This window comes from Lissotriton vulgaris, chromosome 6, assembly GCF_964263255.1.
Source record: "Lissotriton vulgaris chromosome 6, aLisVul1.2, whole genome shotgun sequence".
NCBI classification, from domain to species: Eukaryota; Metazoa; Chordata; class Amphibia; order Caudata; family Salamandridae; genus Lissotriton; species Lissotriton vulgaris.
This window is the reverse complement of record NC_141694.1, coordinates 197,926,851-197,952,695: the sequence shown is the minus strand read 5'-3', so window position 1 is coordinate 197,952,695 and position 25,845 is coordinate 197,926,851. Positions and strand designations below refer to the sequence as shown.

Genomic DNA, 25,845 nt, shown 5'->3' with positions numbered 1-25,845 from the left:
ACATACATACATACATACATACATACATACATACATACATACATACATACATACATACATACATACATACATACATACATACATACATACATACATACATATATATATATATATATATATATATATACTTTGCTCAGCTTCAGAAATTGTAACTTCCAAAGAACCGCACTCGTGGGACCAAAGATTTTGCGGTGCTCACACCAAAGTTTTAATCACAGATGTTAACAGACGCGTTTCAGCATTACGCCTTCCTCAGTGTCAATTACATTGTGGAGACACGCCTAGGATATAGCGTCAAACGATCATAGACATGGTTGATGGACTACGATACTGTTTGGGTTGCGCCATCTTGGAACATGTTAAATACATTTCACATTACGGTGCGTATTACCCCATTATTGGAAACAAGTTAAATACAGCCGTGTATCGGCGTGGTTCCCCGTATTTGCACATCCGGGGAAGATGTCGGGTGCTTTAAACTAAAGCCCCGTAAATCGAAGTTTCCAGAGTCCATCATGCCATGTATTGGCAAGAGCTATTCTTAGGTCCACCCCAGTGGAAATTATGTACAGTGCCCCAGCTCTCCATCACCTTTCCATGGATCCATGATCCAAATAAATCAGATCAAACTTAACATTAACTCAGTCTTATCATTAAATCAAATTATGCAGGGTTTGATAGTGTCTCTCTCGTTCAGTTAGGGTTACTTTCCCAAGTGTACCGCCAATCCTTGGTGCCTTGGTCATGAGGTCAATTATGTACCTCGATTCTAAGCGTCTCAGTGTTTTCAACCTGTCGCCTCCTCTTGGGTTTTCTGGTACAAAGTCTAGGCCAAAATACTGCAATTTGGTTCTGTCCCGTCGGTGCACCAGATCAAAATGTCTTGCAACAGGGTATGCTGGGTCAGCTTTCTCTATTGCCCTTTGATGTTCAAGTACCCTGATTTTGAGTTGGTGGATCGTACTTCCGATATACTTTAACCCACATGGGCAGATAAGGCAATAAACTGCAAAGTTGGTACTGCAGGTTAGGAATTTCTTGATGGATTTGGAGATTCCTGTGCCCGGGATGTCGTATTTTCGCACTCTCTTGCATCCCGTGCAGGCCTTACATTTCCCACAGGGAAAAAATCCTCCCAACTCTGCAATTTTGCCGGTTTTAGGTGTTGCATTTTTGAAATGGCTTCTCAGAGAGTCTTTCAATGACCTAGCTTTTCGATACGTGATCAAGGGCTTAGTTGGGATGTCTCCTTTCAATACGGGGTCAGTTCCCAGAATATGCCAGTTTTTTTGCAAAATTCTTCTGAGTCCCATGGAGTCGCTGGTAAAAGGTGTGATTAGGCGGAATTTCCCTTCATTCTTGGATTGTTCATTGGGTACTTTTGGTTTTAGGAGATCTTCCCTTTTGATTTTCCTCACTTTTTTCAAAGTTTTGTCGAGAGACACCGGATCATATCCTCTTCTGCTGAACCTTTCTATGCAGCCGGCTGCAGCTGTTTCGAAGTCCTGCTCTCTGCTTCTGTTTCTTTTCATCCTGAGCAGTTCTCCATACGGGATACTTTGTATCAGCCTCTTTGGGTGGTTGCTGTCGGCTCGCAGAATGGAATTACCTGCCGTCGGCTTACGGTATAGTGATGTCTGTAACCTGTTATTTTCCACTTCTACCCTCAGGTCCAGGTACTCCACAGTTGTTGCACTTATTGTTCCTGAGAAGTGTAGGTTGCAGTTGTTATCATTCAGCATTCTTGTATATTGCTGTGCCCCCTCCATCGTCCCTTGCCACACGATGAAGAGGTCATCAATATACCTAAGCCACCTTATCACTCTCTCTGTCCCCTGACCCTCAGTCTGAAGGACCATGGGCACCCGCTCCTCCCACCAGCCAACGAACAAGTTTGCATAGCTAGGGGCAAAGCAGGTGCCCATCGCGGTCCCAGAGACCTGTGTATAGAGTTGGTCATTAAATAGGAAGAGGTTACTCGTCAAGCAGAACTCTATAAATTCTAGCAACATACGATTGTGGAGTGCAAATCTGGCAGGTCTTTTGTTTAGAAAGTGCTCCACTGCTACCACGCCCAAATCATGTCTGATGTTAGTATAAAGGCTGGTTATGTCCAACACAACCATCAGGTAGGTGGGGTCCCATGTTACGTCAGATATTTTAGTTAGGAAGTCTTTGGTGTCTTTCACGTGGGACTTGAGCTACGTTACCAAGGGGAATAGGAAGCTGTCTATAAATTTAGACATATTTTCTGTCAGTCCGTTCATTGATGACACTATGGGTCTTCCTGGGGGCTCCCTTGCATCTTTATGAAGCTTGGGTAAATGGTAGAAGGTCGGGATAGTGGGGTTGTTACTCCTCAGATACATGTTTTCTTCACTTCCCAGCATGGATTTCTTGTACCATTTATTAACCAGTTCATCATACCTTCTTTTGCCCTCTTTGTATTGTTTGTCATCTGTTTTTTGGTAGTATTGTGTGTCTGATAATTGTCTCAGTGCCTCTCTTTGATAGTACTCCCGTGTTAATAGCACAACATTCCCACCTTTATCCGAGGGCTTTATTATTGTGTTTTCATCCTTCTCCAGGTTGCGTAAAGCTTCTCTTTCCTGTGGGGTAATGTTGTCTTTTGTATGGGATATTTCTCGTTTTCCTCTCAGAGACACTAGATCATTCAGAACAGTTTCGAAAATGCGTCTATTGCGTCCCACGGCATTACTGGACAGAATGTTGACATTGGCTTGAAGTCACTTTCCTCTCTCTCTTGGTCGATTTCATTATCTAAAGCTCTATTGATCATAGTATCCTCCTGTGATGGTTGTGTCTCTCTTTCCATTCTTAAATTTTCTAGATTCTCTATCCCTCTTAGGTCTTCACAAGATAGGATGTCAGTAGCAGTTAGTCTTTTCCGCACAAATTTTGATCCTTTTGTGTTTATTCTGAGTTGGTGATATTTATGTAACTTGAGTTTCCTTACGAATGCATATAGGTCAATCCTCATCTGTGTGTATTCGCTTTTGCTGTTGGGACAGAAACTTAAGCCCCTGCTGAGTAAGTTCTGTTCAACTTCCGTTAACTCTCTCTCCGAAAGGTTAACTACAGTGAGGTTGTCTCCGTGGGTGGTGTTTACTTTTTGTTGGGCTTTCTTCTGCTCCTCCATCTCTGGGCCCTTCCTCTTCCTACCTCCTCCTGCTCTCCTCGTTCTCCTCCTGCCCCGTTTTCTGGAGGCTTGTTCTTGCCGCCTCGTAACCATGACTGGCGGATTACTGTGCACTCGTCGTGAAAAGGAGGGGGGATGGGTGTTTGTCCTCCTCTTTGTTTCCCGGCTGTGGTTCTCTTTCTTTGTTCGTCCACCGCCCCGCTGTCGGTAACCTCTGATTCCGACGTATTCAGTGGGGAAACCGTGCCTTGTGCTCTTTTTCGATCAACTTCTTTCCTTGGTGCGTCATACTTTTTGGCAAACGTTAAAATTCTGCCGGACAGGTAGTCGTTTTCGTCTCTTATGTATTTCTCCTGTTTACGGGTTTTGATCTTTTCCTCGTATTTGTTCAGACGAGCCTTGAGTTGATCCTTCAGAGTTGCCAATTTTTCAGGTTTTTCTTCCTTTAGCAATTCTTGTTCTAGTGACTCTATCTCTGCCAGAGTCTTTTCGCGGTCACTCCACGCGTATTTAACCAGAATTGCCAGGGTTCCTTCGCAATATTGTGCGGTATGTTCAGCCCAGTCTGTTAGGAGTTGAGGATCCGGGTTCTCGTAGGACGGGATAGTATACACTCTTAGACCCCTTGGCACTCTTTTGTCGTCAATATAGCTCTGGAGGCTGGTAGCCTCCCACCACTTCCGGATTTCTCTTTCGTGTAGTCTCTCAAGTTTCACCAGGAGTTCCAGTGGGACAGGGAGCGTGATCTATATATATATATATATATATATATATATATATATATATATATATATATATATAAATATCCAAAAATAGTTGCCACAACAAACAGGAAGGATCCCAAACAGGAGATGAATTTCGCTGGTTATTTAATGAAAGACTTGCCGTTTAGCTTGACACACAGAGTACAGCTTGTTCCATCAAACATCAAGCCTGACGCGTTTCGAAATGTCTTACTTCATCAGAGGCTCGAAACAAACAGCGTGCACGAACAGTTTATGCGGGGCACTCTAAATGTTCCCTCCTACCAGCACAAGTGGGCGTGGCCGTGAACACGGCATTCTGGTCGGTGTAGTGTCCTCGCTCTTACTCCAGTGAGTTTGTGTGTGCCGCGTTGTAAATAATATGCATTATCCCAAGTGGGGCGCTGTAGGATCTTGCGCAGCCCAAACAGTCTCATTACCGCTTTCAAAGCTTCTCCTGTCCCGTATTGAAGAACCGCATCCAGCGGGACCGCGGGTCTGTCAACTAGCAGGGCTCCTTCCACGGCCTGAGCCAGAAGTTTCAAAATCAAAAAAATATATATATATTATATGTATATGTATTTTACTACTATTTTATGTGCCGTGGGACTCCCACTTAGACAACGGGGAATTATTCAAGCATGTGAATCTATGAAAGACACCTTAATACTGGAGAATCCAACTTTCACCTACAATGATAGACAACTTTTTTACAGACTTAGAAGTTTTGATGTTTTCTCCTAACAATAACACTGACTTATTTTGGCACACAGTGTTCTGAGAGACTTTGAATTCGACTCATTTTTCAAAGCAAAGTTCTAACTTTATAACTCTTTTTCCTATGATTTTTTTTTTTTCCAAATTGTTATTTTTACCCTTTTTGGCACAAAGTGATCTACTTTAAGTAGAACTATTCATAGAGAACAAGAATTATTTGAAAACTTCCAGAGACAATATTTGACCTTGTCCACATACACAGTTTTATGTAATCTGCCATGAAATGGTTTCGGCACCTTTTTATTCTGTATTAACAAGCCATTTCATAAATTTGTTTTCGTGATTCATTCAGACATTTACAAATGTCAACTTTATGCTTAGAATGAAACATTGATTTGAATGCGTATAGCACCAATACGCTTTTGTGTACAACCAGTACCATTGCATTTTTGTGTGTTTTGGGTGGGTTTTAACACATCATGTTTAGATATGTTTAACATGTTTATAACTTAGTAATGTCGTACATAAGAAAGTGGAGTGTGTTTTATGGCGTTTTAGATTCCAAATTAATTTTCATGATTCATGCACTTATATTGGTACTATCCGCTTTGCCCTTATATAGGCATTGAAATCCAGTCCTTATTTAGGCATAGCCCATGCTACCCAAATACAGGCATGGCTACTTCCATCCATTCATATATGCCACAACGATTTCTTGGAAAACCAGACTCTTAAGCTGAAGGGACTTCGCCTGGCCTGGATATTGATTTCTCCAAGAAACTCATTAATATGCATGAACAACTATTCCTTAGAGGTTCATCCATGACTTTCATATGCCCGACTATTACGTCAATACTTGCATTCCTAAACCTCATCAAGGTATAACTATACCTTCACTTGCTATAGCAAAGCACGGTGTGGTTCGATGCAGTTCGACTACCTACTTGACGGACGCAGCTCGCTACAGCAAGTGCCGAAGGAAGCGGACTCTTCAACTGACAATCTGTCCTCTGCCGAGAACCCAGCTCCAGTGTTTCTGACTCCCCTTGCCGGGTGTTGGGAAATAAGTCCTGAGACAGATACCAGACCTCCTTCATTCTAAGGTATCGAGCGGATTAGAACCTAGAGAAACCTTTGGCAATTCTTGGCAGAACTAAAACTTATGCTAAACAATACTTACCTCTTTCCTCGTACTAGACCTAGGTTAGGTACTTTGGGGTAGGCGTATTTTAGAAGCACCAGTTGAGTATTTTAGCCTGTGTTATTTATGTATGTATTTTTATATGGCTTAGAAACCATACAATGCTATTGCAGTATTATTTTATAATACTATTCTCGTTGTACACATTATACTTTACATTCTGCCTAACGATTGTAGCAGTTCACCTCTCTTGCATGAGAAAGAAGACTGTTCAATAAACCCTTTTTATTGATAACGCCTGTCTCACTATTTCTCTGCAACTCTGTAGAAACGAAGCATGCACGATTGAGTGAAATAATTATCTATTGTTTTCACGACTCTGAAGATAAGTGTTCTAGTCCTAGGGAAACAAAGTTGTCATGTTTATGCGGTTGTCAGAAACGAATCCCTTCTTGTGTATTCGAGAAAGTTTCTAGTGACCTCTGAGCTAGCTGGCACTCACAATTAAGTTTAGTATATTCGATAGACACCTACTGACCTAAGTCCTACGTCATATCTATAGGATACATTATTCCAATGCGCAGAGCCTATTGGGAATATAGGACCTACTCTACAGTGTTATAATGCCGGGGCTTGTGCAAGGGCACTTTCCGCAGCATATGCTTGGTTAACCTCTTCGGAGACCAGCACAGAGAAAGATAATAAAATCAACCTTTGCTAAAAGTCATAACTAAGTGTTAGATTGTCCCAGAAAATTACCCTATTGGTCCGCATTAGGTCACCCTCAATTTGTAGGTTTACATTTTTAAAGTCTGTCTGGAGAGCAGATGCGCTGATCTGGGTTTTCACCTTCAATGAATTAGTTAGTTGCTTTTGCATTCAGAAACTCTTGACAATTCTGGCAAACTATAGTGACTTCTGCTGATCTGTCTAGCAGTCACTCCCATGTCTGGCTCTGAAGGAGAGTTCCCAATCTGTGTGGCATAGTCAAAATACCTGCAACCTCCTTTTTAGGGCTCGTCCCTTTCCTATTCCGCAGGAATAGGAAAAGAGCCCTAATGCAGCCAAACCATACTTAAGGCCAAGGGCTCTCCAGCGGATTTTGGGAAGTGCACGCCTCGTGCACGAGCTTGCCGCCTGCCTCCACATCAAAGCCATCTGTTGCTTTGCGCTCTGCCTCAGGCCGGCATTTCTCCTCCCTAATTATTCACTGCATGGCCGGCAGGCACATCAAAGGCTGCTGCTCCCCATGCGTCTCGTCAGCCCCCCATTAAACAGCAGAAAGCCCTCCTCATCTATTGGTGTCTTGTAATTCAGGGTTTCTCCCGACCACTACAGCGCACAACATGGGGCAATGGGTCGGGGGACGTGGCTAAGCGCGCAACGAGACTGGACGCTCATTAGCGGAGCTCCGGTGCGAGCCCCAAAAACAAAGGGGTTAATTATCCTGATAAAGCGTACCCCAGCTGGCCGGAACACCGGATACAGGGTCGCGAGCACATAGGCAACCCTCGGTCCAAAAATCGGATCGTTCGGAGAACCAGAGCCGCTCCAGGACCCCCACGAGTGAGCTAGCCGGAAAATGCGAGAGGGCGCCGGCCACAGAAATCACGCGACACCGGGGCCTTGCCCGGAAGTGCTGGCCGGAAACCGGGCCTGGCATCACATTGGCGGAGGAAGACCGATCCGGGACGCAGCGCATCAGCGCTGGCCCACTCTCAGGACCGGAGGTCAGGCACACTCCACTACCACCCCCGAGGGATAAGCCCGCCGCCCGCGGCACTAGGAGTTGCGCAACCCAGACGGAGGGAGAAGGGAGGGTGCGACCAAAGCCACCACGACGAGGTGAGGAGCCCTAAGAAATATTGGCGTAGTGACGGCCCCAGACAGCCGAAACATGCCGGCAAACGGCTGAGACGCCTAGCAGAGACACAGAACCTCAGAGCTGGGCAGAGGAGGTGAACAGGAGGCCTGTGCAAAGACACCGAGGCACCGGGAGACCCCGCGAGCACCCACAGCGAGAGCCTAGCCACGGCGGCGCCGGGGACAGGAGGAAAACAGGGCGCCAAGCTACACTTGTCCAAGCAGGCACGAGCACCAAGCAGGGGAACACTAGCGCCCGGCCGTGGTAGGGCGACGGCACCGCCAAGCGGGAAGGGGGCTCGCGGACGGGCTCCCCCGGGGGACAAGCAGGGATCACCGACCCACAAGCACCGGGAACTCACGGCACCACAGTCGTGGGGACTCCCACACGTGAGCCACCCCCCGGCCCTGAGACCACGCACCGGCGAATCACAGCGCCATTGGGACGCGGCGCGCCGGGCACAGGGGAAGACGCCCCGCAGCCACCCGAGATACAGGCCGGCGCAATCTGAAAAGGAGCGGCGACAGGTCCCCGCCCCCGCCACCGAGAGAGAGCGAGGCACCCGAGACACGCTGCAAGTGGCGCTGAAGGAGAAGGTTGCAGCTGCCAAAGAGACGGGCCTTGAGGAGGTCCCCCTCGACAGGAGAGCGAGAAACGGCCGAGGTCTGGAAGCCAACCCCTTGGCGCAGAGACGCCTCCATAGGCGCGCCAAGAGCGGACCACGCTGCGCCACGGCGGGGCTACCTATCAGGCACACAGGAGCCCTATTCCAAGCAGAGGGACGGCAAGGAGTGAGACACCCGAGGGACTACACGAAACGCGCTAACTGAGTTGCGACAGGTACCGGTGAGCGACCGGCATTGGCTGTGAGAGACTGAATGGGCAACGCTACCCACGGCAACAAACAGTGACCCGACGAGGCCCGCCGGGAACTGGGTGAGCCTGCGGGATACAATACTGTCTGGCCCGTGACCGGGCCCAACAGAAGACGACGAATACCCATGCAGCAACAGGCCCGTGAGTAGGAAATCGCTACTGCCTGCACAGACCGGCAGCCAGGGAAGGGGGGGTGTGGGGGGGGCTAGGAGGGACACACACAGTAGCCCTTTGGAGAATCCCCGCGTGCCCACACTAGCAGGCAAGACCCCCTCGAACTGCACCCATCTGGCACGGGGAGACACCCAGAAGAGGCGCAGATAGCCGCACTGGTCGTAAGACCGCAGTCGGGCAAGACACTGTCCATGTCCGGAGGAGCAGGGAAACGCACGGGAGCCGGGGGAGCGAATTCGAAAAACTAGATAGACAAAATGCCGAAACAGGGGGAGGCAGACCCTATAGCAACCAGGCTGGACACAATGCTTGCGGCCATGGAACGACTAGAAAACTCTATACAATCCACACGAACGTCACTGGAGGGGAAGATAGATGAAGTCGCCATCGACCTGATTCACCTGAGGGCGGACCACAAAAAGTTAGCCGATCGTACCAAAGCCTTGGAACTCACGGTCACCGACCTGGAGCCCTGAGTAACACAAACCAACAAACCGATGAGAGATCTTCTCAACAGGGTCGAGTTCCTCGAAGACAGGGCTGAGGATGCAGAAGGGCGGGCAAGGCGGAACATCCGGATAGTGGGTATGCCCGAAAAATGGGAAGGGAGAGACTGAGACGCATGTGGAGGGCTGGTTACACACACTACTACCAGAAGGGACACTGTTGCCACACTTCGTGGTGGAACGGGCACATTGAGTCCCTGCACGCCCACTCCCAACGGGCTCTAATTCGCGCCCACTGCTAATCCGCATCCTAAACTACCGCGACCGAGACTCCATACTGAGGGAAACCCGGAAACTTGACAATGTCCAGGTGGATAATGCCCGCATCATGTTCTTCCTGGACTACACAGTCCAAGTGGAGCGCCAGAGACACTCCTTGGCAGTGAAGCGACGATTACGGCAACTTGGTCTAAAATATTCCCTCCTTTTTCCAGCAAAGCTCCGGGTGGTGGCACATGAAAAGACGCACTTCTTCAACAGCCCTGAAGATGTGGAAACATGGCTAGATAATTGACCAGACAAAAACGCTACATGCCCCACGGACGTGGCCAGACCCAGGAGGAACAGGAGCTCCAGAAGACGGCGCAGGAACAGGTCGTCACCAAAACCTGCGGAGAGAACGCAGCAGGGCGCGGGCCCGCCCAAGGAAGAAATGCACCGGGAACAGCAGGAAGCACTGCGCATAGCAACGGAGATCAGCACTTCACCGGCCCAACACTCGCAGCCGGCGAACAGCCCTGAAGCATTACTGAGTGATGACGAGGCAATGTATGGACTGTCGGACTCACAGACGAAAGACGACTTACCGGACATTACACCACAGACGGCGGACCTCTTTGGATAGAAAAGCAAGCGAACATGGAACCCACCCCCTCTTCCCATCCACCCCCATTCTCTCGCCGCATGTCCTGAGCGGCGGCGTCAGGAAATGAGCTGGAGAGGCAGCGAAACCCGGGTCTACCGGGTGCTATGGGGACAGAGGACATGGAAGTCGCAATTGCATTTTCTGGAGATCCGGCACTTCGCCTGAGAAAGGTAACGTGAGTACGCCACGTCAGGGTGAGGTCCGATGATCTAGCGAGCGGCAACACTCACAGGTAATGACTTGCCAATGCATGCTGCGTAGGGACTTTGCCACACTCCGTGGCCTAAGCGGGCCTGCCTGGCTGGCGAACTTTGCAGGCAAATGCCAGAAGCACCACACAGCCTTTCACCCGGTCCACTATGGGACCAGCTGGGTCAGACAATTTCCCCCCTGAGTGGGATGGCACGCACACTCACGCTTTGTTCATTAACTGCGATACCCTCATCTAACGCGCTAGACAGCGACCCCCAGAACTGAAAAGTTGACCATCACATTAGAGTGTTTGAACGTCTGCATGTTCAGCAGTCGACCTTTTGGTATTAACTATTGTTAATGTTATTACAAGTTCTGCTTCTATTACTGGCGAGTGGATGACATACCAACTTCAACAATGCATATCATAGGAATAACAGTAGGTGTTGTTGTGATAGATGTACTGGGACAATGTGAGGCGACCAGGGACGCTGGTGCGGGGAGGGGCACTGAATAGCAATGGCAGCTGTGATTAAATTTTGCACATGGAATGTACGGGGGATGCAAACTCCCTCGCGCAGGTACCAGATTTACTCTTATCTAAAGAGACAAAGTTCAAATAGCGCTTTTACAAGAGACACACTTAGCCGCATCTGAGGCTCAAACACTGCCCCAGCGCTGGCGGGGGCAAACATATGCAACAGGATTTTCCGCGTACGCGCGGGGCGCATTAATATGAGTCAGGCCAGGGGTCCCCTTTGAAGCAGACTATTTATACATTGACGGAGAGGGGAGGCTGGTGGTGGTAAGGGGACGACTGGATGGACGCCCGATAATAGCATCGGTGTACACCCCCAACAGAACAACAAGGATTCCTCACAAGATTCTCCACAATCCTATCTGCTTCGCACGGACTCCCCTTGGTGCTGGGCGGGGACTACAATTGCGTGCTGGACACAGCATTAGACCGATCCTTCCCGCCACTGCCAAGCGCGCCAGTAGTGAGCGCCATGAAAGCCTTCACAACTTGGGCTGCACACTGGGGGCTCAAAGACGTGTGGAGACACTGTAACCCAAACACTCGAACGTACTCCTACTACTCAGGAGCGCATGACTTGCATGTACGGCTTGACAGGTATATGCTCACAGAGGACCTGCTGCCACATGCAACACACACACACTACATGGGCAGAACACACTCCGACCATAATCCACACATGTTGGTCCTCACATGGGCGGCTGTACACCCCCCCGGTCCCCACATGGAGGTTGCAACCAGACCTATTGCTTGACGAACCGTTCCACGGCTCGCTATTTGCTCAAATAGCACACTATTTTGAGGAAAACACGGGCACAGCGTCCGCCCCTCAGATAGAATGGGACGCGTTCAAAGTCATGGTGAGGGGGCACTGCCCAGGCACGCAAGTCAATTTGCGGCGGCAAGTGGAGAAAGACCTGACTAAGGTGGAGGGTAAGCTACTGCGGTTCGAACAAAGGGAGCCAGGGGACGATGGGAGAGAGGCGCAAGACATCCAGACGGAACACGAGAACCTACTAGAAAGGCTACGCTGCCTGAATTATGCGGCCTATTCGGCGCGCACACACGATAGGGGAGATAAGCCCGGCAAGTTGCTTGCCTGGCGCATCAGCAGAGAAGACAGGACAAAGCCAGTAGTGAAGATACGAGGAGAAGGGGAGCTATGCTACGTACACAGCAGGAGATACACCAAGCTTTCACTGACCACTACGATAGGTTATACCGCTCCGGTCTACCAACCCCGGCCCCGGACACTGCAGACTATTTAGCACCGATTCCGCTACTGACATTAAGAGACGCCCAACGGGACGAGCTAGCAGCCCCGTTCACATCGGAAGAACTCAGAGTAGTCATGGCCCTGTCCAACGGTAAATCCCCGGGTCCGGATGGACTCCCAGCGGAGTTCTATAAGGCGTACCAGGACCTGTTAATCCCGGAACTCATTAAAATGTTCGAGGCAGCATTGGAAGACTCCTCGTTACCGCCCACCCTCAACGAGGCCACGTTTGTCTCCCTATTGAAGCCAGGTAAGGACTGGGCGCAGATGAGTTCATACCGACCGCTTCCCCTCTTGAACACGGACTACAAGATACTAGCGTCCACACTGGTCCAGAGACTAGCACCGCACACGCTCACGCTGGTCCATACGGATTAAAACCGATTCGTGCCAATGCGCAGCACCTCACAGAACATCAGTCGGTTATTCAGGGTGCAGGAGTACGCGAAGACGCCATGGCCACGGTCTGGATGCATAATATTAGATCTAGAAAAAGCATTTGATTTGGTGGAATGGCCGTATCTTCGGGCAGTGATGCAGAAAAACGAACTAGGAGAGGCGTTCATAGATGCGGTCAGCTTACTCTATCAGACGCGAGGACAGGAGGCCTTTTGTCCGAAGCTATCAGAGTACGGAGGGGTACGAGGCAAGGCTTCCCCGTCGCCACTGCTCTTTTCCCTGGCAATGGAACCGTTAGCGGAGCTGCTGAGGAGACAGGGCGAGGAATGGGGCATTCCCCTAGCTGATGGCACACACACAGTCTCACTATACGCGGATGACCTGCTACGATTTATATCAGGGACCTCACTAGGATGCCGCAGGGCCTCATGGACACACTTGACGCCTTTACGGCACACTCTGGATTAAGAGTTAATTGGAGGAAGTCAGGAGTATACCCATTCCATCCGGATATGCAGGAAAGCGAGGTGAACCTAGGGGGCCTTTGACTGAGCTGGTATGCTGACACATTCAAATACCTAGGGATCCACATCTACCGATCCCCAGCAGATGTGCTGGAAGGCAACCTGATCAGAGCTATCTCCTCTTTACGAGCCCAAATGGGTTTCTGGAAAACGCTCCCGCTTAATGTCCCTGCTCGTGTCACCCTAACGAAGATGATTGCACTACCCAAGCTGCTCTATTTCTATTCCAACATACCCGTGTACGTCCCTAACCGCATATTTAGAGAGCTCGAAAGTATGGTCCGGGCGCACATTTGGTGTGCTGGCAGACCCAGAGTAGCGCTGAGGAAGCTATATGCCCCGGTGGCTATGGGAGGGCTAGCGATCCCGAACCAGGAACTTTACTATCTGGCAGCGCAGCTGCAGTGGTTAACTGGCTGGCTCGTAGGAAAAGGCCTGGCAGACACGATTCGGATAACGTGGCCCACACGTGCAGGCACTCATGCTGTTCCACCCCCTGGCCGTGAAAACCCGCTAGACGCAGCTGCACTTTACGGTAGCGTACAAATGCTTTCAACCCGCGCTGAGACTCACGCGGGAAATCAAGCCCTATGCCCCTGCGCTCCCATTGGTGGGCACACCTAGAGTGGGCGGCGCACTCACCGCAGCCGCTATAGAGAGCTGGGAGCGGGCAGGAATAGAAACGATGGCGGATCTCTACGAGGAGGGAGCCCTGATCCCATTTGAGAGACTCACTGCGGATGCCGGCCTACCGGCAGGGCAGTTCCTGCTCTATGCATCCCTGATCCGCAAATACACGAAACACTGTGGGGCCATGGCAGAAGAACCGCAGACACACCTGTTGCTGCAGTACTTGCACATGATGGGCAATGGCTCACACGTGATACACTGGATAGCGCAGGCCCTGCAAATGCATACCGCATGCACGCTCCAGCCGCTGAGAGACAAGTGGGCGGCCGACCGAGGTGGGGAGTGGTCGGACAAAGAATGGGAATGGATCCTAGAAGGACCGCGCAACATACCACGTAACTCAAGGTTCAAAATAATACAACTATACATTGTCCACAGGGCGTATCTTTCCCCCGAAAAAAATCAATCAATACTTCGCACTAGACACGACCGGATGCCCGCGCTGCTCATTACTGAATGCCGACTTACTACATATGCTGTGGGCTTGCCCCAGATTGCACACATATTGGCAAGAGGTAACAGTGCTCTTAACGGAGGGAGCAGGAACAGAGCTGCAACACACGTGGGAGGCATGCATACTGGGGCTGTACAGAAGAACAAAACCTAACAAACCCCGGACCAGGTTCTGGGACCAGGCCTGGTGACCGCGAAAAGGCTCATAACGAAACACTGGAAAGACAAGCACCCTCCGCAGGTGCAACACTGGCACTCCTCACTCACCTACTTGGCGATGGCAGAGGGGAGAGGAGACAGCGGGTTTGCGAGCTATACCGATAGCACAGATATGGGATGACATTCTCAAGTCCTTTAACCAGGCGTAATAAGAACGAGGAATTACGTAGGCGGGGGACCGGATGGGTGGTACATGCTGACAGGGCCACAGCAGGGAGGCACACCAATGAAAAGAGGAAGGAAACAGACGGACAAAACCACACAGGGACCACCGAGAGAACAACATCAAATATAATAAGAGGGCTGGGCCCATGGGAACGACTCCTACACTAACAGTGGATAAAAAGGTGCGACTAACCGGAGGAGAACTACGACCCCCCCCCACACACCTTATGCCGCGAAGGAAGGAACGCACGAGCACTTGTCCCGGGACTCCCAGAGACACAAAGCCTGGCCTACAAACCCGAAAGGTTAGATCAAGTAAAGAAGAGCTTCTTTTCTTTTTCTTTAGTTTATAGTTTAGTTCATTCCCTTTTCTTGCTGTGAATTCCCCCCTCATGTTCAACAGTTGAGTTTTGGCAACTGACCTTTCCCTAGTTGATAGGGCACCAGCCCAGAGACACATGAGCAGTCCCTCTAAGACACACCAGAAAAGGAGGCACATAGCCACAAACCGACAAAGCTGGGCGATAAGCAGAGCACACCACTAGGCCGCACGAGCATCGAAATACACCAGAGGGCTGACTTCGCTAACGGGAATCCGACAACATGTGCGCTCAGCTAAACCACGGAGCTCGGATAGAGCATATAACTTGGAAGGAGGCCATCCACTAGGCGCCCTGAGACTGAATGAGATCGGGGACTCTAGAGAGATGGGAAGCGACCCCTGCAGAGGTACACTGCGAGGAAATATTAAACAGTATATATTACCGAGTACCCTGGGGAATTTAACAACGCAGTCAATTGTTGGCTGAAATGTATAATACAATTGGACTGATTATTTCTTGTCAAGAGCTGAATATGGGACAGATTTATGCTTCTTCGCAGTGAAATGTTCAAAAGTATGGACCTCTATGTTATATGACAAATGACAATACAAATATTCAAACAAAAAAAGGGAAGAAATTATAGTTCAAAGCAAAAATAGATAAGAATTGTTCTACCAAAGAGATCTGGTATTTATTTAATTACACGAGTGCGATATAAATGTTACAGACATTCTAAACTTGCCACCGGGCCTCCGGGATGGCGGTAGAAAGGCTGTGTTACCATCTTTTTCTCTCAATTGCCTTTAACTTGACGAATATCTTATGCAACTGATGGACATGCCACCGGACCCAGGGTTGTAGGTGTAAGGCTGTGTCACTTGTGTATACCTAAATAAAGACGGTTGAACTACAAAAAAAATAAAAAAAATTGTGCAATGGGTCAGCCCATTTTAGCCATTAGCTAACTTGTCTGTGAGTGATAGCACTTTGCCATTTCAGAAGGAGCATATTTGCTTCCAAAGAGGTTTCTTTTGTGTTAGGGATAACTGTGGCAATATCTGCTCTTTAAGAGAAAATATATTTAGCTGTTAGCCACTTTTTGATTTGATTGTTGACGGCACAGCAGCTTCCCCAACAATACAGTTTTTACAACGAGCATGACAAAGCAAAGTATTCACAAAGCCAAACATCCTCCTGGAATTCATTTATTGGGTTACATATATCAAATTACTCTCCATTGCAAAGTCCTGCAGGTGAATTGCATCAGATGTATTTTCTTTTGGGAATCTTTACTAATACCAAATTTCTTTTTTGGGAGGGTATGAGGTACTATCCCGCGCGCTCTCTCTCTCCTCTGAGTCTGCTGGACGTCTCTGTAGGAAGGTGGATATCTGACTATGGCTACCCCCAACATTTTGCCTGGTGTTTTGCTGGTTTTTCGACTTAGTTGACCTGGGGCCCTGCTATTCAGTGCCCCACATCTACTGCTCTCTGTAAAATGGATTCCATCTACCTTAGGTACATATCTAATTGGATACGGAGTCACCTTATCAGTCCCTGTACAGTGTACCTTAGGTACCCAGGGCATAGGTGTACCCAGGGCCTACCAGGGGCTGCAGCATGTATTATGCCACCCCTGGCTGGCCATCCAAATCTGACAACTGGCTGCACGACAGCTGGGGCAAGGTGGTGTAATCACCCTTTGCTTTAGATATAGTATACCTATATCTAACCCTAAAATGGACACATGTATTCCTATCAGTCACTCCTATGGCAGGCCTTAACAATCCTGGAGGCAGAGTGCTTGGAATTATGTGAGATGGTGAGCCCGTCTGCAGCTTGCGGAACCAAGTCCTAATAGCTGTTCCATGATAACGCGTACCATATACTCTTAAGTGCATTATAATCCTCGCGGTTATTTGCTATCTTTGGTATTGCTTTATCAAAACATGTCGAGTAAGGTGTCATACGAATTGGAATACTAACCCCTCGCCAATTCTGGCGACGGGGTTCGCATTCTACCCTTCTAGAAGGACACGAAATGTATGTAACTGTGAACCCCGGTTAAAGTTAACTCGAGCCTCAGCATCACAAAATGGATGCTGCCACCACAGACACAAGTCTGACCTCCTGCTGCTGGGAGTTCTTCCAGCGAGGAGAGCTTGGACAAAGGGTTTCCTGTCAGGGGCGCTGCTAGCACCATCCCAGACAGGGTTTTGTGTATCCCAGGTAGGCAGGGCTGAGAGGAAGGTGACTGCAAATGGCACCCCGGTGTTCACTATGCATCTGCCGGTTTGAACCAGTTCCAGGGGAACACCAGCCCCTGAGCTGGGGAAAGTCCGGACAAGGGAGAGGGATGTAACCACACCCCTCCTGGTCCCACCCATGGGCAGGACCTAGTCGCGTGCCTGCCCCTTTTTCTTGACTAAAAGGTAGGAGCAGGCCCCCTTCCCAAATTAGATGATTCTGAATCTTGACTACTTTCCACAAAAGAACTCTTGAACCTTTCTGAAGACTCTCCCTTGTGGCTAAGGAGTAGCCACCCTGCATCAGCGGGCACCATCTAAGCGCTTGCGGTTTGCTGCACGTCCATCCTCCGGATCAAGACTGCCCAGCTCGACGAGACCCGGATTCCCTGGCATCTCTGACCTCTACCTGCATCATCAGCCCAGCTGAGATTCGTGGGTGTGACGAGACCTGAAGGGACCGGCCATCTTCAAAACTGCACAACGCTTATCCAGCACGACCGCTGAGGGATCCTCGAGTGAGTGCTTTGGGTTTTGAAAAGCCCTAACCCTGAGCAGCTCCAGCACCGAAGTCCAGCCCCCCAGCATCCACGAGATCTGCGTGGGGCCCTTCTGCTCTTTGTTGCTCACATTTACATTTACCGCGTTGTCCTGTCACTTGCCTGCTGGCTAGTGGCCCTCCTGACGACGAACCACGACGATTGCATCGCTGGTCTGGTTGCTCCAGACAGGCCCTTGCTCCCTTCCAAGAGAGGAGCACCCCCGACCCTCCTGGTCCACTCCAGACGCCATCTTGACTCCACCGCGTGGGCTTGACTTTGCCAAGGTTTGTTGCCCCAATCCTGGGTCCAGCATCGCCGACAGCAGACACCTTCGTGGGACAGCTCACACCTCCAGCCTGGTCGCCGACAACGCCTCCTGGTCCGAGAGACAGCAGAGTCCAGCGTCTCCCACTCACCTGGTCGAGGTGACTTCATCCGGTGCCATGCTGGTGCCCACCTAATCACTGGCTAGTGATTAAGAACCGAGTCCCCTCTGCTTTCAGGTCGTCTCCATCTTCGATCCAGGCTTGGATCACTCCGGACATCATCACTGGTCGCCTGCCAGCAACTTCTTTCAGGCTCCATAGACTTCAACGAGGATTCCCGACGTCTTTTGAACCCTATGCAGCCGCAGCCCCTGGGCTAGGTAACCTGAGAATTTCGGTGCTCCAACGTAGGTTCCCTATCTAAGTGTCCAGATCCTTTGTCGTTTTCAGTCTATCTAGTCGGATTCGTCCGATAACAGTAACTTTGTGATTACTAGTATCCATAGACTTTGTCCCGCATCCAGCGTGAGAGTGCACACTCTGCACCCGATCTCCCTAGGCCTCCTGCTCCTAACCTGAAGGTTCAGTAGTGTAGTCCTAGCGATCTTGAAGCCTCTGGGTCTTGATACTTACCTGCTAGTATTTCGCATTCCACTTTTAGAGTATATGGGTTTTCGTGCCCCTCGGGCATTTGTGTAAATTGTGCAACTTAAAGTATTTTCTTAAGAGTTTTGTTGTGTGCTTAGCTCCCTGACTCATAAAGAGATCAGGGTAGACTTGTTATAAATAAATATCCTTTTATTTTCATAACAACTTATGTGGTGTCCTTTCACTTGGTGTTCAAGGGGTATATGTGATGGTATAACAGCTGGCTTAACACGCCCTCTAGAGTTTAGCCTAAAGACTGCTTTTGTCCACGCTACTAGGATAGCACATCTATAAGGTTGACTTACAACCAATCATCAATAAGGGTTGTTTGGAATGATACACAGTGATCACTAGAATAGTGAGCACTACATATCAGGCCAACTTCTCAGTCTCTCTATGACTGTCACCCCCCTCCCCTCGCGCGCACTCTCTCCTCTGCAGCCCGTCTCTGCCCCGCTCCTCATGCCACAGTCTCTCCCTTTATCTTTCATTTATGGCCGAGGCGCCGCCAGCCAGAACCAAAACAAACCGCAGAAATATTTCCTGTTTCCGTCTCTCCTCCTCTTTCTCTCTTTCGCCGTTCTTTTTACTCTAATTTATCTACCTCTCGTGCCCTCTTTTCCACTGTCTATCACTCGCTCTCTCTGTGCCTTTGCTTCTCTATCTTTTCCACTGAGCCTGTCTCTGCCTCTCTTCTCAGCTGTCGCTATCTGCCTCTCTCTGTACCCCAGTCTGCGCCCCTCTCCCATGCTTCTCGTCAGCCCCCCATTAAACAGCAGAAAGCCCTCCTCATCTATTGGTGTCTTGTAATTCAGTGTTTCTCCCGACCACTACAGCGCACAACATGGGGCAATGGGTCAGCCCATTTTAGCTTTTAGCCAACTTGTCTGTGAGTGATAGCACTCTGCCATTTCAGAAGGAGCATATTTGCTTCCAAAGACGTTTTTTGTGTTAGGGACAACTGTGGCAATATCTGCTCTTAAAGACAAAACAATATATTTAGCTGTTAGCCACTTTTTGATTTGATTGTTGACGGCACAGCAGCTTCCCCAACAATACCGTTTTACAAAGAGCATGACAAAGTAAAGTATTGACAAAGCCAAACATCCTCCTGGAATTCATTTATTGGGTTACATATATCAAATTATTCTCCATTACAAAGTCCTGCAGGTGAATTGCATCAGATGTATTTTTTTGGGGGGGGGATCTTTACTAATACCAAATTTCTTTTTTGGAAGGTCATGAGGTACTATCCCGCGCGCTCTCACTCCTCTGAGTCTGCTGGAGGTCTCTCTATGACTATCACACACACCCCTCCCCCCCTCTCGCGCGCGCCCTCCCTCCCTTCCTTCTCTGCAGCCCGTCTCTGCCCCGCTCCCCATGCCGCAGTCTCTCCCTTTATCTTTCATTTATGGCCAAGGCACCGCCAGCCAGAACCAAAACAAACCGCAAAAATATTTCCTGTTTCGGTCTCTCCTCCTCCTTCTCTCTTTCGCCACTCTTTCTCCTCTAATATATCTGCCTCTCTCGTGCCCTCTTACAGCATCAATCTGTGCAACCATTCAACAACAACGGATTCAAATATGTTCTCTCAATGTTTCAAACTTTATTACAAATGTCACAAAAAATTTTAATATTTCACTTCTGTTCTTTTATTTTAATCACAATAAAATACACTAAACATAGTCTTCCAAAAAGTTACGTGCAAAAGTTTAAGCTATTGCCATTATAAATTACAATAACCTTTAAGTATTAAATATTGAAAAAAATACAACCCATTGTTATTTTTAATATTAATACATCTAAGTCATGTAAATACAACACATTGCATTACAAATGCTATAGGTGTCACATTTGCTAAAGTTAACACTATTGGCATTGTAAATGACAAAGTTATTAATTTCGCTATTTTCAAAACAAAAAGATAAATAAAAAATTTGTCATCTACAATACTAATACCTCTAACTTTACGAATGCGAGCCCTATTGCATTGCAAATGCTTGTTGAATTGGGAATTTGTTCTGAACGATTCTCTTCCTTTATGCTGGGGTCAGACGAGCATTCTGGTCTGCGATCTGATAATCCCCCACCCTCTCTAAGATAGCTTGTCCGATTAGTCCCATCAGGTTGTTATCTTGTATCAAGGTTAGGTAAACCATAACATTTGGTATTGTCCTTTTCAGAACTACCTTTAGCCTGTGGCTTAATTGATCTGGCCCCCAAATTATCTCGACCTATAGATTTAAAAGAGTCTGAAGTTTTTTGGGATAACTTGTGCTCCTGGTCCTCTACCGTAACTTACGCAAGGCATTGGCGTATCGCCAGAGCTGCTGCTTCCCCTATAATATTGCTCATCATTTAGGATACATTAGTAAAATTGGCAAGGTCATCCCCAAATCAAGGACGAGCAGCCCTCTATTTGTTGACAGTCCGTTTAAGCACTTCGGGCAAAACAGCAAGTGATGGTGTACCATAAGTTAAGGTATAAATTGCAGCAAAGATTGTACGCCAAGTGGCAAAGTCATCAATTGGGGGAACCATTCCAAGTGACAAGAACATAGTGAGAATTTTATGTTTATCCTGGGGTCTCGTATGGGGACGCACTGTCTCAAGCGTATTTGTTTTTTGTGCAATGCAGAACGGAATTTCCTCTAGTCTGTTGGCAATCTTGCCCAGAATAGCACTGATTGTTATAGGACTAATCAAAGACACAGCTAAATCTAGCCGGACAGCTTGTACAGCCCTAACTACACCAGTATAGAGTGTACGTAACCCCAGCATTTAGCAGTTCCCCATTTGGGTATAGTGTGTAGCCTAGTCATTGCTAGGGAGACCCAGTCAAATGTTTTGGAATGCATGTGGTAGGAATCCTTAGAACCAATGTGTGTGTTCCTGAAATGATAAATGTATTTCAATGTCATTATAAGCTCTCTATTGGCCCGATAAGGCAGCTACAGTGTATGTGCTAATTTATTATCATTTAATGCCGGAAAAGTGACCCATGAGTAAAGTATTTTAGTAGCTTTGTGAGCCTACACCACGAAGTTAACGTCTCCAGTGAGTAGCCCATGTAATGTGTAATGTGCTGTAACAGCTGATCAGCAATTCTCAGGAACATTAACATTTGCCATTGTAGTGAATGGAAGAGGGAATTAGTATAGTGGGGTATCCTTTTAAATGTTAAAGTTTGAACAGCCTACAGACAGAAATAGGTGCTTCTTATAATGAAGACGAGGATTCATCCCTAACACCACAGACGTCTCTATTTAAAAGTCAATAAGGGACCTTGGGCACACACAACTACTACTCAGGAGACCCGTTAAATAAGTACCATACCTATGAACGTTTGTGGTGCCATGCTATACTGTTCCCACTAGAAAAGGTAGGACTGTATTATGACAATAGCACTTCAAAAAGTAGGGACCGAGTTCTTCTACACCAGAGATTGTAGGCCCAATTCCTGGCTAGCATACAGTGCCCCACCTGAACCCTTTACCTTCCTGGGGTGACAGGTGATTTTGCCAACCTCAAACATGACAGTACAATTCTCTTAGAAACATTTTGTAAACAAATCTACTCCTTTTTTGCTTACTTCTGCATGGCCATAGTAAACACAAGAAAGATACAAAGTTCTAAATAGATTTACTGAAACCATTGTAGTCTCACATAGAAAGAATTAACGAACTGTGATCATTAGGCAGGTAAAACAAAGCAATGTAACTAGCATTACGAACATGGTGAAAAGAATAAACAATCCAATAATGGCAGTCTGCTTTCTAAATATTTTTACCCATCACTACACCTACTCTGACCAATCTGTGCCTCCATACTTGGATAACTTGCCCAGGCACTTAGCCTGGGTTGGGATTGGCAAACTTCTCTGCAAAATGGAAGGTCAGCAGAGCTGCATGTCGAACACAGCCTTTGTTACAGGATGGTTGTGACCGGAGTGCTCCTCTGACCTCTTATGGCAAGTGCACAGTTTATTTAATAAAAAAACACTGTTAGAGGTACAGCTCCGATGCAATGAGATGTCTAGATGTTAGAAGCGGTCTCCAAACGGGTAATGCAAGCTCTAGGTCTTATTTTGTGGTCCTAGCCTTGAACGGAGTGCACCGATTACATAGCGAGAAAGGCTTTCTAATAACATGCAACATGTGCAGCATCTTCTCAGAATAATGCAGTGCAAACAAAACATGTAAAAAACATTGATAACGCGAGGTTTGCTAAAATGTGTACAATATAAAACTAAAATGCAGAACCAAAGTGGGTCCTAGAAGGCCTCAACACCTGCCTGGGAATTTTGTGCTCTCAGTGAAAGCAAATTATAGAGGTAGATTTAGACTGTGAATAGGTGCAGCAGTCCCATCCAATATCAGGACAGTAACAAAAAAACACGCAAGAATGAGCACTGTATAAAATAATAACAGAGCAAAGGTATTAAAATGTGATGTTCCTTAACATATTTGAGACAGTAACTGGTTGACCTGAATAATCTAGACTAGTTTACCTCATTTTAGGGATGCAGCACAGTGGCTTCCAGAAATTACTATTTCTAGTGACCCAAAAATCCCAAACAGCCACTTGTTAAAGGAAGAAAGATATAAACTTTTAAGGGCCATTGATTTAGATGCTGAAACAAATTTGACAACTAAATAAATGTAACGGTTTAACTAAGATGGAAACATACAGCTATTAATTGGAATTCAGATGGTGGATATCCTCTACCTCAGTGACACAAATAAAGTGCAATAAGAAAATGACAGAAAACAAAAAGGCAATAGGTGGGATTTGTGAAACAGCAAGGTCTTTTGTAAATCACTAATATTGGTCAACAACTGTTTCAAGGCTCAGACTGATGGGCAGGAGTACCACAGAGGTGTATATAAAGTACAACTGAAAGCTGTGAAATATATTTATATTCCCAACAATAAACCGGTTTCATTCAGTACCTTCATATGTATCCGATGCGCTAGCCAACTTGTTCTCTGAGTCCGAAAGAGTTTGAATTGGTGGTAACAGCTCTTCATCCAAACAAACTGATAGACTTTCTAGAAGGTAGGTTAAAAGATCAAAAGTAGTCTTTTAATAATCAATTTTTATTGGTTTTATGGTAAACGAAATATATAGTTTGCCCATATATACAGTCCATTAGGATACCAACCCCACAAGATTGTAGATGTACTGAAATAAAGGACAAACTAGACCAAAATCCCACCAATTACAGCCCAAATCCATTTGTGATTACAAGGACACCCTCAGACAATGTACACAGGTTCATCTACAAAAATCCACAACAATCAATCGTCACTCGTCAGTCAGCCAGTTTGGTTGGATCTGCAGTTTTCCATTTCTGGGCAAGGTCCCTTTTTGGCGATTACAGGTGGCATACCCATTAGGCTGCAATCCCCTCAACTCACTCCCAGGTCATAGAACACCCCCAGAAGCGCCTGTCTGAGTGACACTTATCCTAGTTGGGGCCCCTTCAATCTTCTTCCAACATTTGGCAATTAGGGGGCACTGCCAAGTCATAATACAGGTCAACATCAGGACATGAATTTTAAACGAGAAAAAGTGTTAATAAAATAAAAGGTCACCAGAGATTATGCCTTTAGATACCTCAAGTTCAGGAAATTAATAGTAACATAGCATTTATTGAAAGAAATGCTATGTTTAAGGAACAATCTGGGGGCCAGATGTACAAACATTAGGAATCCAGATTTCCTAATTGAGATACTCTCTGAAACAATTTGGAAGTCAGGATTCCTAATGTATGAAACTCTTGAGTTTCATTAGCAATTCCTTGTGGGGCGCAAAAAGACCTACTTCGTGCATATTTATGAGTTAGGTCTCAATTTGCGACACTTAAGGATTCACAGCCCTTACAGGTCAGCAGACTATCAGGTCCGGCTGCATTTTTAATAAAGCAATTTATTTTTAAATGCAGCATGTTTTCCTTAAAGGAAAACAAGTTACATTTAAAAAGAAAAAATTAAACTTGACAGTTCTGTGGGACAACTGCCTATTCTCAACTATGGTTTTAACATTCTCAATTGGGAAGGAGTCTCCAAGGGACTCCATCCCCTTTATTATTGGGTTACCCCAGTTTATAACTGGCGGTAAAGTATTACTGTTCTGTGACAGTAATTTTGTCACAAACGTTAATGCATACCATTTTGATTCAGTATTTGAAATGGACTCCCCTTTCAGATACTGAATCAGTATTTGGTAGCAATACATATACATCAGAAAGAGCATTTTTCCCGTTGCAAATGGCCGGATTCTGCAAATCGAGCCATTGGCAACGGGAAAAATGCTTTTCACACCTTGGTCGGTTATCTAATCTTTCAAGCAAGATGGATGCACCATGGCAAACAAACTACACTTGTGAGCTAGGAAGGTGCAAAAGGCGAGTGAGGACACTGAATTTCTTAAAGTATTAGGGAAGAATGTGCAGCCTGCATATACTGCCCTCCACCAGTGAAAAGGTTCAACTGGTGCGCACTTAAACACTGAGCAGAAACAATACTTTAGCTTTTTTTCCTGAAGCTCAAGTGTCAATGATAACTTGATAGGATATATCTACAAGGAACTTCACAATACAAGGGCATGAACAGAAATCTTATCATTTCCCTATGTCCGCGAATGATATTTGAGATCTTTCTTATGAAAATTCCACAATAATGACCTACCGCATAACTAAGAAAATCGCAATAGATAATGACTTGTCACTAGCACTGGTCAAAAGGGCCAATGCAATGACAAGCACACATACAATAAGTGGAAATGGGAGGAGAAAAGCAGCAATGGATACAAAATATCGGTAGGATAAAATACAGAATTCATTTAAAGAACCTCAAAAGTAAGGGCTCAACATAGGAAACTGAGGGAGACAACTGAGGTTGACTCGTAGAAAGGTTTGGACCAGTACGCGAGGCTGCAATCTCAAATTGCAATGTGAAAAGCAGTCAGATTAAGAATATCCTAAATCTGGTCATTCTTTATTTCTTTATCACCAACTCCTAAAAATGGAGTAAACATGATGAGCTGAACACATTTTGATGTAAATGCACGATTACTTTTTTATTGGCATTTCAAATACAACAGTAGACGGCTGGCGTCCAAACTGGAGGAAGTCATGCCTCTTACAACTTTACTACATTTCAACACTCCATGTCCAACAAATTACATGTTAACTTGTTACATCACTGCTAAATACATTACATCTAGAGTATGCTAGAGCTGTTCATCCAACCCAGCTAAGTAATCTACTAAATAATGCCAGTAGTCTTTTGGCCGTGCTCGTAGCGGCAGTCCT

General features: G+C 47.0%; 1 protein-coding gene across 1 annotated transcript in view; it reads right to left on the bottom strand.

The window, feature by feature from the left end:
- The window catches only part of TDRD6 (tudor domain containing 6), a 2,323,386-nt gene that overhangs the window by 1,902,468 nt on the left and 395,073 nt on the right, over positions 1 to 25,845 (bottom strand). The window contains exon 2 of the mRNA XM_086926239.1: positions 23,480 to 23,578. Coding sequence (XP_086782365.1) covers positions 23,480 to 23,578 — 99 coding nt within the window. The remainder of the gene's footprint in view (positions 1 to 23,479; positions 23,579 to 25,845) is intronic.